Here is a 19,183-nt window from a genome sequence, read left to right as displayed (position 1 = left end):
ATACCTGCCACAACTTCTATGTTGGAGAAACAAGTAGATAAATGGAAACCAGATTCAAAGAACACAAAAAGTTACCTTCACATGTTTTCAAATGCTACAAATCAAATGAACACAACATAACCATATAAAACACTCAAATACTAGATAAAGAAACAAACATAAACAAATGCGAAGTTAAAGAAGCCTTACTTATACAACAACTCAAGCCCAAAATAAACTAATACAAAGGAATATCTCTATACTTATATTAATAAATATATCCAACATCTAAGCACGCCCTCTACATTCCTACACTCAATTACACAACCATCTTTAAACATGTGGTCAGGTACCGGTCAGTAACCCTTTCTTTCTTTGTGAACCTGACGATGATCGAAGAAGGTCGAAACGTTGTTTACTCCTCTATTAGTGCCTTCTCTACTCATACCAGCCCTTTTTAAATATATAATTTACTTCAAACACTTTTGTTAATTGATACAACATGAATTACAAAACTAATGTCACCACTTCAGGAGCTTTGCATTTAATAGGCACTTTACCATAGGCTTTAGATGCTAGCAACCCATTGGGAGATTTTTTTTTTTCAGGGAGATTGAACATTATATCAGTCAACCTTTATTTCCAGACATTTCCCAACTCCTTGTGAATATGTGGAACCTGGGCAGACTGATAAGGACTTTAATTGCCTATTTCCACCTCCTCAATTGGTTATGCCTTCCCATACCTTTTTGAGGATTCTGTTGGGCCTCCCACAATATTTCAGACTTATTTAACCTGTCTCTCCTTTTTACAGTGCCACAGTTAATCTCTTTTTTTCTTTTTTTGACAATGTATGATAAGCAGCTAACAGTTGTGGTGATTACCTGCCAAATTTGGGCTCAGTGGGAGCTCAGCTTGTGGTCTTCATTCATCAGTGGCATCCTTTAACCATTGATGGTGGTGTTTTTTCATGTTTTGCCAGAGGAACTATAACTTTCATTTCTTGCCACACCTCTGCTGTCTCAAATACCTGTTTCTTTTCGCTTTTTAAAGGATCCCATAACTTGTCAGCATATATTAGAGGTGGTACAGGACCTCCTCACTCAACAGGCTGTTGAATCTGTTCCATATCATTCATCTGTTTGTGCTTCCCAAAATAACTGGAAATTGAAGGCTCGTCATTGATCTATTCCATCTCACTTTTTGGTGGACATTTCCTTCAGGTCTGTGGATGACCATGATGGGATGTCTCCAGTGCTTATCTGCATATTCTTAGCTCCGTACAATTTTATCCTTGTCTTTAGTTCATCCATTGAAGGGTGGTGTACTAATTTTACACTCTGCCCTTTGGGCTTGCTTCAGCTCCTTATGTTTTTTGACAAGTGGAAAGAACTTTTGCCCTTAATCTTCATGCCTTGAAGCTTCATTTCCATTTCTCATGGATAGCTGGCTGCTTCTGGCCCATTTTGAACAGGAGATGGCCAATCGTATTCATAAGATCCTTTTCAGAGCTACTCATGTAGGCTGGTTAGTCAAATTGGAGAAGTTTTTCTTCATCCTGTTTAATACCGTGTGCAGTTACACGTCATTTTCAACACTCACCTCAGTTGAGCCCAACCTTCTTCTTTAACTGTTCTATGGAATCATTAGTTTTCCATACCCTTTCTGCACACTTTTGGGGAAGTGGTCTTCTGTGACATCATTAATCTCTCTGGGTCTTACATGCATGCAATCCCTTCAGTGGACTTTGCATGATCAATGGAACCTTGGGATCCCTTGGATACTTCCATTGCCCTTCCTCTTTTCCTGTTAGATGATCTTCTTTGGTGGTTAAGCAAGATTCACTCATTAGTGAGTGTACCACTTTCTCCTCCTGGTCTGGATTTACATTTCTTTACAAATGCATCTCTTCACAACTGGAATGCATGGGTTGATCACTTGGAGGTTTTGGGTCATTGGTCTATCAACAAATGGTATGCTTATCAACATCCTAAAGCTTTTTTGCTGTTCATCAAGCTTTGGATCATTTTCTTCCCATTGCCAGACATTATCTGGTAACAGTATATTCTGACAATTCTGCAGTGGTGGCTTATATCAATTACCAAGCAGGCATCCTGTCGAGATTCCTCTGTTTTCATACATTAGATTCCCTATATTTGGCCCACACACAACACAATCATTTAATTATGTTTCATATCCTGGGTGCTTTGAACTGCATGACAAATCTTCTTTTCTTTCCAGACAAGATTTACCTGTTAAGAGTGTGTGCTTCATCCTGTTGCTTTCAGGTAACTTTGTAATATATGAGGTTTTTCTCACATCGATGCATTTCCTACTGCTCTCAGTCATCAGTTATCCCTCTTCTTTTGTCTCTGGAACATCATCCTCAGGCTTTGGCTATAGATACCTTCAACCAGAATTGGTCATACATATTCATATATGTTTATCCTTCTATCCATTTGCTTCATCAGGTAGTTTCCCTCATCCACTCTACTCCATGTGGGTTCTTCTGATCATTCCCTACTGGCTGGCCCAACCATGGTTTCCTTGTTTACTTCCTCCTGTACTGCTTCTGTTATTATTCCTCAGGTTGCTTCCGTCAACCATTTCACTCCATATGGATCTTTCTGATCATTCACCACTGGGTGACCCAGCATGGTTTCCTCATTTACTCCTTTCTGTAACACTTCTGTTATTATTCAGCCTCTTTTGTCAACCGTAGTCACTAGTTCTGCATCCTGCATTTCAGGAATTTCTTGTTGCTTGTCCTACTAATGCTGGTATCTCCAAATGTCTTATGTGGCTTTTCAAACAGGGATCTTCAGTCTTCTCATTTAAGATTATTGGGTAGCTTTATCCCATACCTTTCACCTTTTCTGTTGCAGCAGGATTTTCTCTCACCTGTACTTACTATGTTAATTCATTCCTTTTGGACTTGTTGAATTCCTCAGAAACTTTCTCTTTCATATTGGGATATTAATGAGGTCCTGCATTCCTTTACATTACCTTCATTTGAGCCTGTTTCCTTGTAATCTCTTATTTCTCTGTATTTTATTTCTTTCCAAAACTTCAGCAGCTTAGGGGGTAACTCCTCCTTTTTACCTATTTCCCTACTCTCTATTTTTCATCTCTAACTTGTCCCAATCAGAATATACTTCTTTGTCATGTATGTTTCCTTTATTGTCATATTGCCTGCATGTCTTCTTTCTGTGGTTCCCCTTCCTGTCTCTTTATTCCATAACAACCCTCTTCATCCAGAAATATCTTCCATTTTAGTCTCAGCAATTGGATTTGTTGTTTGACCAGTTGGCTTATTCCTCCTTGTTCCCTTTCAACCGTACTTTGTTCCATGTGACTTTCCATCAAATCCAATACCTCACTTTTTTCCTTGCTTCTTGTCTTTGTCAGTCTGTGGAATAAATCCTACAGTAAGACATGTATGCCAACCCTAACACCTTTATCTCCCATTAGAATACTGTTGCAAGCAAACTTTTGTGAAGATTCTAGAAACTCTCGTGATCTGTATAAAAGTTATGCATCAAAAGGAAAATATAATTGAATGGCTACAGCAAGTGTGCTATAAGCCTAGGAAGCTATAATTGTGATTAATGTCTATTAATCAGAAAACTACAGAATTTGATCAGGAACATAATAGATTTCAAATATTACAAACTGTTTAACTTCAATAAATGACTTTGGACATTATTATTTCTACAAGAACATTAGATATCTTCATCGGTAAGAAGTGAACTTGCAGTAGTGTGTGGCCAATCAAGCCTAGCTAGCATAAGCAAGGTGCAGCATATCAATTCAGAATTAATTGGTTCATTACAGACCTGAATCTTGGATAAAATATTTAGTTTTAAACAGGATATGACTCATTGTTATCTGTAAGTTTGTAAAACTGTTGTATATAAACCATCATTTGTAGTAACTATTAGTAATAACTGTTATTTAGGAATTGTATTGTTTTTCATGTTTGTGTATTAAAAAAATATTTGCATTAAAAAAGAAAAATTGTGTGTATCAATCTTCTGGCAAATAACATAAATTTAATACATATTAACACTTAATTAACCACTAAGCTTAAATTCAAATTTCTGGTTATTTGAGGTAGTAATATGTAACTTGTATAGTGTAATAAAGTGGAAAGTTGTCCAAAATAAGTAATAATAGTAGCACGTGAGAGACATGTTGGAATCATTTGATCGCTTGGAGAAGGGGTTTCAGAAGATTTATGGCATGGATGACAAAACAGTTTTCATGTAAAGAGCAACAAAGTATGAGAATAACTAATATTGTGAGCAGAGGAAAGTACCCATCAATACTACATTTTCAGCATAGGAAAAGTACAAGTTTCATTGTATTTCCTTTTCCATTACAGAACTCGCCTTTCTTTCAAAACTATGACCTGATCATGAAGGAAGGGCTCTTAGGTGATGGAAGTTTTTCAGTTTGTAGGTAGGAATTTGAACTGCTGTAAATCCTAATTGTTTCATGTTAATTTATTAGTAGGATTATTTTCAATCCTTCCTTATTTTGTACAAGTTTAAAATGATGAAAGCTTTTAAAACTATCAAACATGTAAGTTATAGTTTTAGTTTTGTGTTTCAGTGGTGAATAATTCATATTACTCAGTTTTCAAAACTAATTAAAAACTGAATCAGAGATAGGCACATTGCATAATGTTTTATGTTAAGCAAATAAACCAGACTTTATTGGAACATCAAAGTACCATGAAACTTTATTAATCCAAACACATTTTTAATGAAATAGTTCTTCTGAATCAGTCATTTCAATTACAATGGAAACTGTTAATATCATGCCAAATTAATATAAATAATATTTTCACCCATCTTTGGAAGGAGGATGAAGATATAGCAAGATAAAGCTTAAGAAATATGCTTTTCAGTCAGGAGAAAATGGTCTATTAATGAGCATGTTTAATATTGAAGATGGTCATTCCAGCTTATATCAGAGATGCCAACCATTACATTTTGAGCGTAATCATTACGATTTTGATGTATACATTGCGACTATATGCTCATACAGGCAAATATTACGACTTGTTGCAACTCCCAAATTATTATATATTACATAGTCCTATACAATGAAGTGATAAATTGTTCCCCCAGGGCATGAAAGGGGTGAAAAGAAAATTTCTAGTGAGATACAAGTAAATTTTGATAATAAATAAAAAACGTAGTCCAAATGGCTACTTGCGATAATCATGTTTGTGCTTGAAATAATAAAAATATATTTGTATCTCCAACGTCTACCAATAGTTTGAGTGCGGTGCTTCTCCATACTGGGTTCGTGGGGGAATCCATAGTTATGTCATCAGTGCTTGTCAGCCAATCAGCGCTCATGTAGATGGGTATTTCTCATTTTCTAAGCAGCATAGAAACACCAATGTAGTTGTTCACAAGATGGAAAAAAAGAGGCCTCGTTCACCAGATTGTCTTGTTTCTGGCAAATCTAAAAGGACTAAAACTGTGAAAAGGCTCTGTCTACAATCATTACGCTCAGTCATTTGAAATAGTTGGCATCTTTGTTATAGTATATAACATTACTTGGCAAGGCCTGTTGTTTATTTCAAGTTAGAATAAAAACTTTAACCAACAAATGTTAATTTTCCTTAAAACCGAAACATTTTTTTTTAATTTTCTAAAATGCATTTTATGTATGTGCACAAAGTTTTACCAGCTCAGCTCAACAGTAATTCTACTAAACCATTATCAAAATAAACATTTATTTGTATTTATCTAAACTGTATCATACTCTTATATCTGTTTATGAAGCAACTTGTATGAAATTAATGTAGTTATCTAATGCATGGCTGAGTAGTGTTGTTGAAGCATTTAGCTAATTTCTGAAGGCAGCCTGTAATATTTTGATGTGCATATAAACCAGTGAAATATATGTCACTTTGCACTCTGTTTATGAAATGATCTCACACTTCATATGAAAGTAAATGATACTGCAGCACTGAGGAAAAGTTATGTGAAAGATTGTATAAGATATAGTAACTGTGAAGTTAGGATAGTATAACAGTTTTATCATATATGTATTAATACAAATCTCTTGTGTGTAATTCATGAATAATCAAGTACTTAACATATTTAAAGATCATAAATAAACTGTGTGCATACAAGTAAAATAAGTATAACAGTTGTTAATTACTTTTTTGTGTGGATTGGGTGAGGGGTATCAGAATGTTTTTATTATTTATTTTTTACCTTATGTTTTGTAAAATACACCTTTTAAATACCACTATCTGTTTTATCAAGGTTAATTTTTACGAGTTGTTTATGTGATAACTTTTTTTACCATATACCTTGCATCTTAATCAATGCTATATGTGATTCTTAGGAAAATTTACCTTATTGCATGCAGTTGAAGTTCTTACTAGAAAACTGTATCATTTATTTTTGTATCTGTATTGTAACTAGAACATAAAATAAGGAAGAAATAATGCACAACACTTTTGTTTCAACTGTGTCATAGGTATTTTATTTTATATCTGGTTATGTATGTGATTTAAACACTTCCTTGTTTGTTGAATATGCAATTTTTATAGAACTTTAAACTTTACAAGTACCTATAATTCTATCTTCTTTTGTCTTGCAGGAAATGCATTCACAAAAGCACAGGAAAAGAATATGCTGTTAAAATCATTAGTCGACGTGTTGACAGTAGAAGAGAAATAAAACTTTTGAAACTTTGCCAAAACCACCCTAACATAGTGAAATTCAAGGATGTGTTTTGTGATGAGGTATGCAATTATACAAGATAGCAAGTATTAGAACATAGAGCTATGTTATAATGTCCATGTGATGTAAAATTCATTTAATTATGAAATTATTATTGTGATTTATAATTTAAATTTCTTTGATGTAGAAGAAAAAATAGTAAAAATCTCTCATTTTACTATTTTCTATTGTTTTGTGGTTTTTTTATCTTCAAATTTAAAACTTGTATTCCAATTTATTGTTAATTTATACATTTCAGTTTTAAAGCAAGTCATATTAATTTTCAAAAATCAAGCCTCTATTTAAGAAACCTTGAAACCAAGATGTGGCTGAAGGTTATTTTCTTTGGGCTGTAGATTATATGTTTTTGCCAGGTTTCATAACTTGTGATTGTAATGACAACTTGAACTGTGTAAAAATTAGTAGTAATAATTTATCTTTTATCTGATACATGATGTATGTGTTTATCTAGGTACATACGTACTTGGTATTAGAATTACTGAAGGGAGGCGAGTTACTAGAGAGAATAAGGAAGAAAACTTGCTTCACTGAAACTGAGGCTTGTCATATTTTTCGGCAACTGGTCTCAGCAGTTCATTACATGCATTCCCAGAGAGTTGTTCATAGAGACTTAAAGCCAGAAGTAAGAACAGTGGAGCTACTTGAAATTGTATAATGTATAATTTCTCTATTAAACAGAAAAGTTTTCTGACATATTTAGTCCACAAGAAATTAGTTTGTACATAAAAAGAATCTAAAAATTGTTAAAAATAAACATTTATAGATAGGTATTTTTATGATAGAGAAGAGCATACATACATTCATCGTTTTAATGTATAACATAATTATACTAGTTAGATAAGGAAGTTTTAGGCTATTACAGATTATGTTTTTTTTACCACATTTCTCTTATTTAATCAATTAATATTTTAAAATAATGCCTATATAAAATGGCATTTGTAGGTACACCTTTTGTATCATGTTACTTTATATGCATATACTAATTACATTGTGTTAAAAGTATACTTTGCAGTATAATGTTTTCTAATAACAACTAAAAATAAGTAAAAGAGCTATAACATTTTACCTTTAGTACATTTTTTTTACTTTTATTTAGGTTCATGCATATTTAGTATTAGAACTACTGAAGGGAGGTTAACTGCTAGAGTGAACATGAAAGAAGACTAGTTCTAAAGTATATATGTACATTGGTGCTAGAATAAGAAAGATTTTGATTAGTTAAAGGGTCAGTAACTGAATAAGGCAGTTTTATTAGATGGTTTACTTGTTTCCCAGGAAAACCAAAAATTATTGCCTCTTAAACCTGAAGTTACTTATCACCCCATCTTTTATGGTTCTTATGCCTGTGATGTATGTGTGTTTATGTTTCTACTTGAAACAAATTTTTTCTAATCGGTTTCAGTAAAATTTTTCTTTCAAGTTTTGTTTTGCAATATTAAATTCACAACTTTTCAAAAGTTTATGTGGTTTTCAGTTTCATCAGAATGCTAGGAATGGTTTTGCTTTAAAACCTGAAAAAAAATATATTTGACACACAATTGATTTGAAGTAAGACACCAAGCAGTAATTTTCTAACTCCTTACATTTTGTAGTTTAATTTCTATTCTAATTGTTAACCTTAATATTCAGATGAAATGTTAAAACTAGGAAAAGAAACAAAGAATTCATACAAAGTCCTTGTTTGTTTGATTTTCACTTTAAAAGTAAGATTAATAAATAATTGCATGTTGGTTGTTCTAAACATAAGTACAAGTATTTCTGTTCCTAAATTTTTATTTTATCAATAATGGAGCTAAAGATGATTGTTTCATATGTTTAATTTAATTTACTTGAACTTGACATGAATAAATGTCATTGGAATTTAGCCTGTAAGATTATTGTGACAACAATTTGGTAGTACAGTAATATAATAAAATATTAACATTAAAACTTTCTGATTTACATAAATATTGCATAAGCTTTTATGACGTATGAGGCTAATATTTCTCGTAACTCAGTGTTTAGTGAAGGAAAGGAAAATATGTTCAAGCTTATTTGCAACACATACTAATAATCATTTTCCTTTAACTCCATGTTAATGTTTCTGGCAAAGAGATAGACTGCAGAATTAACCTTTTTATAAAAGCATTTTTATAAAAAAAATAAAAAAGAACATTATATGTTTTATAAAAGAACATATGTTGTTTTTCTTTTTAACATGTTCAAGATTATTGATTTAATAAAGTAACTAAATAACTATGTGAGATTAATAATTGTAATAAGGTAAAAATTATATATATGTCATGAATTTATCTTCCTTCAGAATCTATTATTTGCCAGTGAATCTGAGGGATCCTTGATTAAAGTTATAGATTTTGGTTTTGCTCGTCTTAAACCTCAAGGCAACCAGACAATGCAAACACCTTGTTTTACACTGGATTATGCTGCTCCAGAGGTGTTAAAGCAAGCCCTTTTGTCTCCTACAGGATCTGGTGGAGCAGGTTATGATGAATCATGTGACTTATGGAGTTTGGGAGTGATTGTTGTAAGTTTTATATTTTTATCTTTTAGTAGTGTAATCATGATGGGATTTTTGTAGCATTCATTTCAGCTTCACATAATGCTACCTGTTTACTGTTTTTTTTTAATTACAGTGGTATGGTAGCCTCTTACTTGTCTAAAGTTAATTTAAGCATTTAATGTAACATGGTTAGTTTCTGGTTATACCTTTTTAGGCTCTCGACTTACAGGGGTTTAGTTAACTCTAATAAATTTGGCATAAGCATTAACTGTAGATCTAAAAATAAAGTTTTCTACTCAAAGAACCTTTAGACAAAGAGTATCTAAAGTTGTTAATTTCTTGGCTTGTACAAAAATATACTATCTAAACCTCATTTAAAACAATGGTCTCTAATATATAACTTGCAATTTTTGTCTGGTTTATTTAGTACACAATGTTATCAGGAAAGACTCCCTTTCAATCTTACAGTCAAGAAGCAAGTACAGAAGCAATTGTTCAGAAGATTAGAATAGGAAAATTTTCTTTCTCAGGACCAGCTTGGAATGTAGTCTCTCAGCAAGCTAAAGATGTCATCAAAGGTCTATTAACTGTTGACCCAAAGCAACGACTGACCATGGATGAACTCCTAAATCACTCATGGGTACAGGGACTTAATCCAGCAATTTATTCTGTTGCACCTCTCATGACTCCAGATGTACTCAGTTCTTCCTCTTCTCCACGAGCAGCAGAGTGTGCAATCAAAGCCACTTTTGATGCATTTCATTTGGCAGCTCGAGGAGGATTTCGCCTCCAAGACGTTTCAGCAGCTCCCCTTGCTCAGCGTAGAAAGAAGAAGGGAAGTTCTACTGACACTAGGCGTAGTTCAACCAACAGTACCTGCTCAGAGTGTTCATCTTGTTGTGACTTTTCTTCATCTTATGCTTCATCTCCATCACCATTATCAAATGGAGTCACAGATTTGGCACTAACCTGTGAAAGTATAAATTCTCCCATAAGAACTGGAGATACAGGTTTGGCACTAACCAATGGAGGTATACATTCTCCTATAAGAACTGGAATTTCAGACTCTGGACATTTTTGTGGTTTTATTCCAACAAAAGATGATATGTTTAAGATGGACAGCAGCCTATCAAATCAAGAAGCAAAGTCTGTTTGTAATTCTGGACTTCTCTTGATTTCCGAGTCAACTTGCAAAATCAATGAACCAGTAAAGCTGCTATTACCTGATCAACATGATTCTGCTGTAGATTTCAGCCTGCATCTGAATAACAATAATAAGAATAACAATTTATCAAGTTGTTCTGACAATCAGTGGTCAAATCAGAAAAATCCTGGTAAACGTGAAAGTGAAAACCAAGAACAAGACCTGGACCTTGAAGATCAGAGGCAAGTGAAACGTTCTCGCATTGAAACAGTTGTTTTGGAATGAAAAAGTTAATGTGTTTTATAAACTGTTTACAGAAGTAAGCCAAGATTAGAAATAATAATGCACTGTAATGTAAAACGTCCAAAACATAATTTAAAAAAAGGTTATACTGATAATTCACAGATAGAAAATATTGAAATTTATAAAGTAAATATTCAAATTTTGTAAAGAAGAATATACAAAAATAGAAGTGTCAGCTTTAAAAAATAAGGTATAACATTGAAAAATTAGAGAAAACATTAAGAATTCAAAAGAAAGAAAAAATATCAGCTTTTTGATATTAGAGAAAGTGCCAAATATTGAAGTTAAGAAAAAACTTCAAATACCAAAAGAAAAGGAAGCACAAAACTGTGAAAATTAAACAAAGTGACATAAAATATTAAGTATTGAAAGTAACATTGTGTCACTTTCAACGTTTGAATAAGGAAATATATGAATTATTGAAAAAAAAACAGTGAAATGTTATAGAAGTGTGAAATATTGAAACTAAGAGAAGGTGCCAAGTACTGAAAGAAATTGTAAAATATTAAATGTAAGAGAAGATAATCAAATATTAAAAAGAAAAATATGAATTATAATGAAGTCTATGAAATATCAGGGCAAAGGTAATTTATCCAATAAAACATATATGTATCAAGTGTTTAAAAACATATTTAAGGTTTTGAAAAGAGCAGAAATCTAAATGTGTATAACTGAGAGAAAATATGTTATGAAAGAAATTATATAATATTGAAAGGTACAAGCAAAGTAATAAAGTATGAATGTTTACAAAGAATTATCAAGAATAAAAAGAGATTAATTTAGTAGAGATTGCAGTATTCAAATTTATGAAAAGATAGAACTGTCTATATATTGTGCCTATTCTCATTGTAAATATCTGTACAGTTCATGTTGTAAATATTTTAAAAAGCGTGAAAGGTCCAGCCTGTATTTACATGAGGCAGACTTAACCAAAGATTCAAGCTAGTTGACTTAAAATGTCTGTGACAAATGTTTTTCAAATCCTTAATATGTTTTGAACTTGTATATTAAAGAATGAAAACTAAAATTTGTGTTTTTTTAAATTCTTAACATGGGTAATTTAATATTTAGAATTATAACTAACTTTTCTATATGTTAAAATACTTGTGTTGTATTTACAGGTTTTTGGTCCTCTTGTTGAAGCCTTTGTTGGACAATGTTTTACATTGTTGCCCATTGAAGGCTCCAGGAAAGGGGCTAAAGCTTGGAAGTAAAAGTAATTTAATGTACAGAAATGTCTGTATATAAATCTAAATATTAACTTACATGCCTTTTTGAAATTGATGTTTTAACATTCCACTCTAACAGTTGTTTCTAATTTTGTAAAGACAACAAGATATTAAACTTTAAATGTAATTAATTGAATTTATAACATACAGCATAAAGAAGGTATTATTTTTTTTAAAACATTTATTATTTTTTTTCAAAAATGCGTGTTAAATATTGTTTCAGTTATGTCTTTCTTTTTTCTTTTTGGGCCATTACTTTTATTGTTTAAACCAATTTGAGATAACTTTTATGTATCTTTTTTTATTTTGTTTTTTATATCCTATAGAAATTATAACTATCTTGTCATATTTTCAAAGGTTTAATTTGTTTTGTGTCATAAAGCGTGTTTGTGTGGATATGCATATATATATATATAGTATATATGTGAGTATGTATACACACACACACACACATTCATTCAATTTGTTTTGCATCATAAAGTGTGTGTGCATATGCATATATATGTGTGTCTGTGTACACACACACGCGCGCACATTCATTCAAACCTACTTATTTTCCCTTTTATTTTCTAATAATATTTTTAAATCATTAAAGTGTAAATTAAAAGTGGAAAGTTTTTCTTAAATGAAATAAACTTTTATCTTTGGTTCATTTAATATATCCTTATTTTGTTATTTGTAAAAGTTCTTGGTAAAAAATTATCAGTTTGAGTCTGCTGATTGAATACAATCACCTGAATCACGAGTGATAATATTTTACCTCTGTTATAAAGAGTGTTTTATACGTCTTGTTTCAGTTACCCATGGAGAACTGCATATATGTAATGTTGTCTGAGTAAAAGAAGTTTCACCAAGGAAGGGCTTAAAATATTTTATTATTTAAGTTACTGTGCAGTTGCTACTTGGGAAGAATTCAGCCAGTAGCACTGCCTGAGCAGAAAAGTTATTCCAGAAAAATGTAATGATATATTATCCATATATGAAATCTATCCAGGAAGAACTAAGTGATGTTTTATAGGTAGAGAAGCTGTACAGGAAGAGTGATGTTTAAATGAAGAAGTCACTCAGGAAATATTATATGTTTTAAAAGTTAGCTAGAAAGAGATATCAATAATAACTATTTTATATCAGTAAAAATTACTCAAAACACTCAGTAATACTACTTAATTGTTCAAACAGAGAACAAGTATTAAACGTCATCTTTTGTAACAGCTCAGAGTTAATCTGAGGTAGCAGTTTATAGTGGATTAGGAATTTCAGAAAATAAAGGCAATTCATAAATAAAATAAGTGATTCTGATCCAGTGCTCTATGAAATGGGCAAAAATAGGTCCCAGGCAGACCTGTGACAAGATCTACATGATCTAACCTGTGGGATGATACAATAGTGCTTTGAATGTTTTAGAAGAGTATGAATTTGGATGTTTCCACTGCATGCCCTGTCTTTTGGTTTCTGGGTTAAAATGATTCATTCACATTTCATCTCTGGTGAAAATTTCAACTTCATTCTAGTAATGTTGCCAGAACTGGGTAGAAGTGTCTGCACAATTCTGTTTATGGATGACTTTGGGACCCAATGAACCTGTATGTTCCAGGAGTTCAGATTTTGTGGACAGTGACATGGATACTTACCACACTTATGCCATCTTCATTAACCCTATGCATTTGGGTGGATCAAAGTGCACATATCAAAAACTTTTACAAAGTTACAGTTAAAAGTACTCATTCTCTGCTTTACTGTGTCATATGACACATCTACACTGATCTTTCCATGTAGTTTTTATAATATTAACAGTATAACTTTTACAATGCATAACCAATTTTAAATCAAGTAAGTAAAATGACAATGAATAATGTAAAATTCAAGGTGCTTATAGCCTGTTGATATATGCATTACTAGTTGTGGAATCTAGAACAAATTAAGGACCTTAGACTTTGATAAAATTGAAAGTAACACAAAACAATTTATTTATACATCAGTTTAAAGCTAAGAAAACAGAAAAGGCGTAAACCCAACACTACAAATGTTAGATTCAAAGAAGAAGAGTAAAACAAATGTATTTATTTTCAACACTATGAATCAACCCTACAGTTAGAATGTGTTTTCACAACCTGTGTTTTGCATTGAGTTTGTGTCAAAAAAAAAGAGAAAATTACCACCAAAGTGGTTATTAATTTCCATAGATTCTATTGCTGTGGAAAGATTTTTAATTTTTTGTTCAAGATTATGATTTTTAATATCATTTGTGAGGGATATGTGGGGATATTTTGACAAAATGTATTGCAGAAACTGAAAGCAGACATTTTAAAGTATCAAATATCTTTCTCATAAAAGGATGAAAAATATAAAAAAAAAAGGATCGGAACTACATTAAACATCCTACTTCCTGCTGAGGTATCAATAAATTTATCCATCTTATTAGAAAAACATCTTGTGCAGCTCACGTCAGTTATTCACCTACCTACTTGTAATGTTCATAACAGATGGAAATAGTATATTATAATTCAAGGGAATCTTGTTTAGTTCTGATTTTCAGATTGGGTAGTTTGCAAGAAAAGCTTGATGTGTATTGAGTAAAAGTCCTTACTCCAAGCAGTAAAGGAATTTCTTAGACCAATTTATTGCCTGGTTAGAAAGACAGGTAAATTATACTAGCTTTGAGACATTGTATTCTAGTGCTTGCTGTACTTTGTGTTCTTTCATGAATATTTGAAAACTAATGAATTACTTTTGTGGACAGCTCATAATAAGAAAAAAACAGTCACTAAAGCATACCCTCAATACATAAAATAAGTACTAAATTTCTTCTTGTTTTTCATGTATATATTTGTCTATTTATTATTATATATTTAATAAAAGTAAATAAAATACAAGAATTAGAAACTTAGGTTAGATAAAAAACTTAAATAAATTTCATGAGATCATCTGATATGGAAGCAGTTCATTGTATGCACATCTTGTGCTGTAACCTAATCTTTGTTTACACTGAGTTCTCCTCTTGTGATTTGTTACTTTACATGCTAGAAATATCTAACATACAGTAATAAAATTAAAAGAAAGCAGATGAGAAAAGGTTAGAAGTCGAGTCTCTTAGGATAAATAATTATAATTTTCTATTACAATATGCAGTCACACTATAAAACAAAGGCACTGATTTTAATTTCACTGTAAACTGATGATTTTGATACAGTGAGTGCCACATGTAGAAAATATGGGATGGAGTATAAAGTTTAACAAAAGAATTTGATAACCGTTTATAAGTTTATGGAAATGGTATATGAAAAAGAGATGGAGAGAAGAATTTTGTGTTCTTAGTGTGAAAATTACCTTTTATTTGGACTGATTCAATAGCCACTTCATACACTCACAGACAAGTCTTTAGTGAACATACTTTATGAAAAATCTTATTTTAATATATAACAGGCTTATAATGTTTACTGGAAGGTTGCCAGATTTAGTTAATATGCACTTAGTACATTCATAACTATGATATATATAGCTTCACAATTGCATGGTGGTTATATAATTGCTAAAATTGACCAAGTCAATATGCATAGGGTTAACAAGTTTAGCAATACTTACTCTTTGGTTATCATGGGTAACTGTGTGCATCCATGTTGGCAATGTTTTCACCAGTGGTGATGCTACTAGAGCATACTAGTTGATCTTTAACTGGTGCCAAGGTTTGATCGTTTTTACACCTGTCCACCCATTTATACTCAACATTTTCCCAGTGGAACATCTGCAGACTCATACTGCTAAAAACCAGGTTTCGATACCTGTAGTGGGTAGAGCACAGATAGCTCATTGTGTAACTTTGTGTTGTACACTTGTCTTTGCACTGTTCAATTTTCTCCATATTTTGCCAACATTATCTGTTGGATTTTAGCTCAAAAAAACTGAATTTTTCATTGCTACTCTTTTCTGATGCTCACTGGCAACTGTGAGACCATGTTAAGTTGCTCACTAGCATCACAAGCATTCAAAGTCTTAATGAGAGAGTACTTTTATAAGTATATGGATCACTGTTGCCTTTTTTTTCTGAGATGCCTTCGTATTTACTTTTTAGAGTCAACTACTGATTCTTACCATCTTATAAGGAACTTCTACTATTGTGTTGTTATAAGAGGTGATCAGATTTGAATATAGGTATGATAATCTTGTATCCTATTCTATAGCAAAGTGTTCTAAATAAAATATTTTTCTATCTATGGTCGATAAGATTTAAGGCTTGTTATAGCTAGAAGGTGATAGTCATAAAATAGGATATGCAAAAAATTTATTTTGGCAAATTGCAATAAGAAGCTTTTACATGGAACAAATGAGTAATGTTGAACTTTTTTTTTTTTATAAGATTGATTTGCTCATTAGTTTGTAGGAATGACCATGTTTAAAATACAGTGTTAGTAATTATTATATTACTCTACTGCTGATTTTATACGCATGTATACTGTATTCATGCACAGTATTAAAAGATTTGAAGGTATCAATTTTCAAACCATAACTTTGAATATAGAAAGTAATTAGATATTCTAACATACACCTAGTACTTTTTATTAATCTGCTAGAAAAGCTTTGCTATACAGATAGCAGTGTGAAGGTGGCTACCCGATTGTCATATAGATTAATGCTCTAACTTGGGTTTAACATGCTTCATTGAAACTAGTGTTCATGTACAGAAATATTAACATTTTGAAACAGGCAGTGCAAATTCTTTTTTTTATTATTTTTGTGGTTAGTGAGATAATATACCTTTAATTTGGTTGTTCATTTTCTTAACTCTGCAAAGAATTTAAATGTCTTACAATAATTTTTACCAAATTTATTGATATCTATTTGAAACAATAATAATACATTATATATTCTGAAGCAGTGATACTTAGATTTTTTATATATATATTGAATCAGGTAAATGTATATTGATAAATTAAGTCCTTATATGAACTCAATCTTATTTGAAAGATATTAATATACTAATAGCAACTGATTTTATGGTGTGCCATTCTTGAGAACAGAATTAAAAGCCATTAAAATAAAAAGAAACTTAAAATTCCCTTTAACTAGTTATGTTTCAAGCTTATAGAATCTATTAAAAGTAAACCTTCTGTAGTTTGATAAAGTATTATTTAAAGAGTCTTTAAATACTGATACAAAAGGAAAAAAAAGATAAATTAAGAATTTTTTGCTAAATGCATTCTTAATGTTTGTTTGCTTGAAGAGAGCTAACTATTGAAGTACACACAGTATACTTATGTAAGTTTGTATGTAATCTTAAACTTTCAGATTCCCTTTTAAAAGTCTTATGAGATATCATACATTTAAGTAAATATAAAACATTTCTGAAATTACAGTTATCTTGAACTTTAATATAAAAGATTAATTAAGATAAAAAACAATAAAATTATGAATGCATTTTCTTTCCTCAATGCAACATTTTCAATCAGTTATCACAATGACCTCGTTCACACATATGTGAATTCTTGAGGTAATGTTTGTGGTAATTGTTTGATAAAATGTTTCAGGTTGTTTTAAAGATAAACTCAGTTCACATTAAAAGTTTTTGGTTTTATTTTATCAGATCTTAAAATGTGACTAAAATATCCATTAATGGAAATGATTCAGCATTCCTTCAGACGTAAAATAGAGATAAGGATTCACATGGTTATGTAGTTGACATAAGTCATCATGTGAAAGATTCCAGGTTACAAAAGTCTAACCAAAAACTGTTTCCATTACATTTTTGAAAATCATTAGCTTACTCTCTATTAAAATATTATGGTGAAAGTTTGATTATGTCATCCTCAAAGTAACTTACTACAGTTACCGTATGTGTGGAAGCTACATTTGTACCCATGGCAGTGACAGAGAGTTTGTGATAGATCTCACCTCAAAAGAGACAAATACCTAAAACTAAGATAAAGTTTCTGTCACAAATAGAGAGTTCAGTATGTATTGTAAAGATCTTAGTTTTGTAAAACATCTTTCACAGCATGTAATTCATAATCATGCTTAACAGTGAGATATAAAGTTATGGCATACAGACACCAATATGTATGTTATTTCTCTTCAGTTGTCTCAGGTGATCTTGAATAAAATCCCTGTCATATCAAGTTTTACAAGGAACTCTAGAAACAAAAGGTTTAAGTTTTGTATTAAGACACATTACAGAAATGGTGCTAGTAATATACATGCAATAAAGATGGTTTGAATAAAGTTGAGTTTGTATAAGAACCTTTCTACCCCAGTAATTGTGTGATTTGCTTCACACCAATAACTTTTTAGATATTTTGTTTTTTGTATAGATGTATATTTACATATATTGTAAATCAAAGTTATATAGATAGTTTTAAAGTTTGTATTGTTTAACATATTCATTGTTTATTTTAAAGGTAGGTTTAGAATGTACAACTCCTTTATCTTATATTAGGAATACAAGTGCCTTTCCAACTAACTAAAGTTATTCAAATAAATCTCAATTTGCATCATAATTATGCTTGTGCATAAAATTTAGTAGTACGTTTTTCTACACTATATTCTCACATTCATGTACTGAAGTAAATCTTTTTTGTGTGTGTCTGTCTACCCATAAAAATGACTAATTTCATTTACAATTTATATTGACTTAATTCCATAGTAGAGGTAAGTATGAATTTGAAATTCAAAGTTTAAAAGCAATTTATTTACAAGTAAAATGGCTTCATGTGTATAACACACAACATTCTAGTACATGTTAATGAAATCTTTTTTTATGTTAGTTTTGAAGAATCATCTGAAAACTGCTTGATAAAGCTATTTATAGGAATATTGTAAATATTAGATACTATTTTCAGTTTTTTGTAATGATGATGTACAGAAATTTATTGCTTATTTTTAGCATGCATAATTAATAGGAAAATGAATGTGTTGCATCCATTAGCAAAGAAAGCTTCCATTGAATTTCAGCAGCAATGCTGTTGTATTCTTTGCTCTTATTGTAAATAATTAAAAAATGATTTTTTATTATTAAAATGTATAACTGGACAAATGGTTAATTTTGTATTCGTTTTCAGTCTTATTTTTATTAAATGTTTCCAAATGTTGCATTGTGTGGGTGTTTGTGTCAGATAACAAGTACTAATATCTTCCAGAAACATGTTTGTTCTGCAAAAATATAAAACAATATGGCAAGATTTTCAAATATCATTGTATTTTCCCTTGTTTCAAAAAATTATTTTGAAATATACAGAACATGTTGTATTATTTGTAATGTGAAATT

General features: G+C 31.0%; 1 protein-coding gene across 2 annotated transcripts in view; it reads left to right on the top strand.

The window, feature by feature from the left end:
* Positions 1-14,080, top strand: part of LOC143226136 (ribosomal protein S6 kinase alpha-5-like) — a 77,869-nt gene extending 63,789 nt beyond the window's left edge. For both annotated transcript variants that reach the window (XM_076456699.1, XM_076456700.1), the window contains exons 11-15: positions 4,364-4,440; positions 6,610-6,754; positions 7,204-7,374; positions 9,055-9,276; positions 9,680-14,080. In XM_076456699.1, coding sequence (XP_076312814.1) covers positions 4,364-4,440; positions 6,610-6,754; positions 7,204-7,374; positions 9,055-9,276; positions 9,680-10,681 — 1,617 coding nt within the window. In that variant the 3' untranslated portion in view covers positions 10,682-14,080. The remainder of the gene's footprint in view (positions 1-4,363; positions 4,441-6,609; positions 6,755-7,203; positions 7,375-9,054; positions 9,277-9,679) is intronic.
* Positions 14,081-19,183: the final 5,103 nt, after the last annotated feature.

Source organism: Tachypleus tridentatus, chromosome 9 (assembly GCF_004210375.1).
Source record: "Tachypleus tridentatus isolate NWPU-2018 chromosome 9, ASM421037v1, whole genome shotgun sequence".
In the NCBI taxonomy this organism is placed as follows: domain Eukaryota; kingdom Metazoa; phylum Arthropoda; class Merostomata; order Xiphosura; family Limulidae; genus Tachypleus; species Tachypleus tridentatus.
This window is presented reverse-complemented; position numbering and strand designations above follow the sequence as displayed.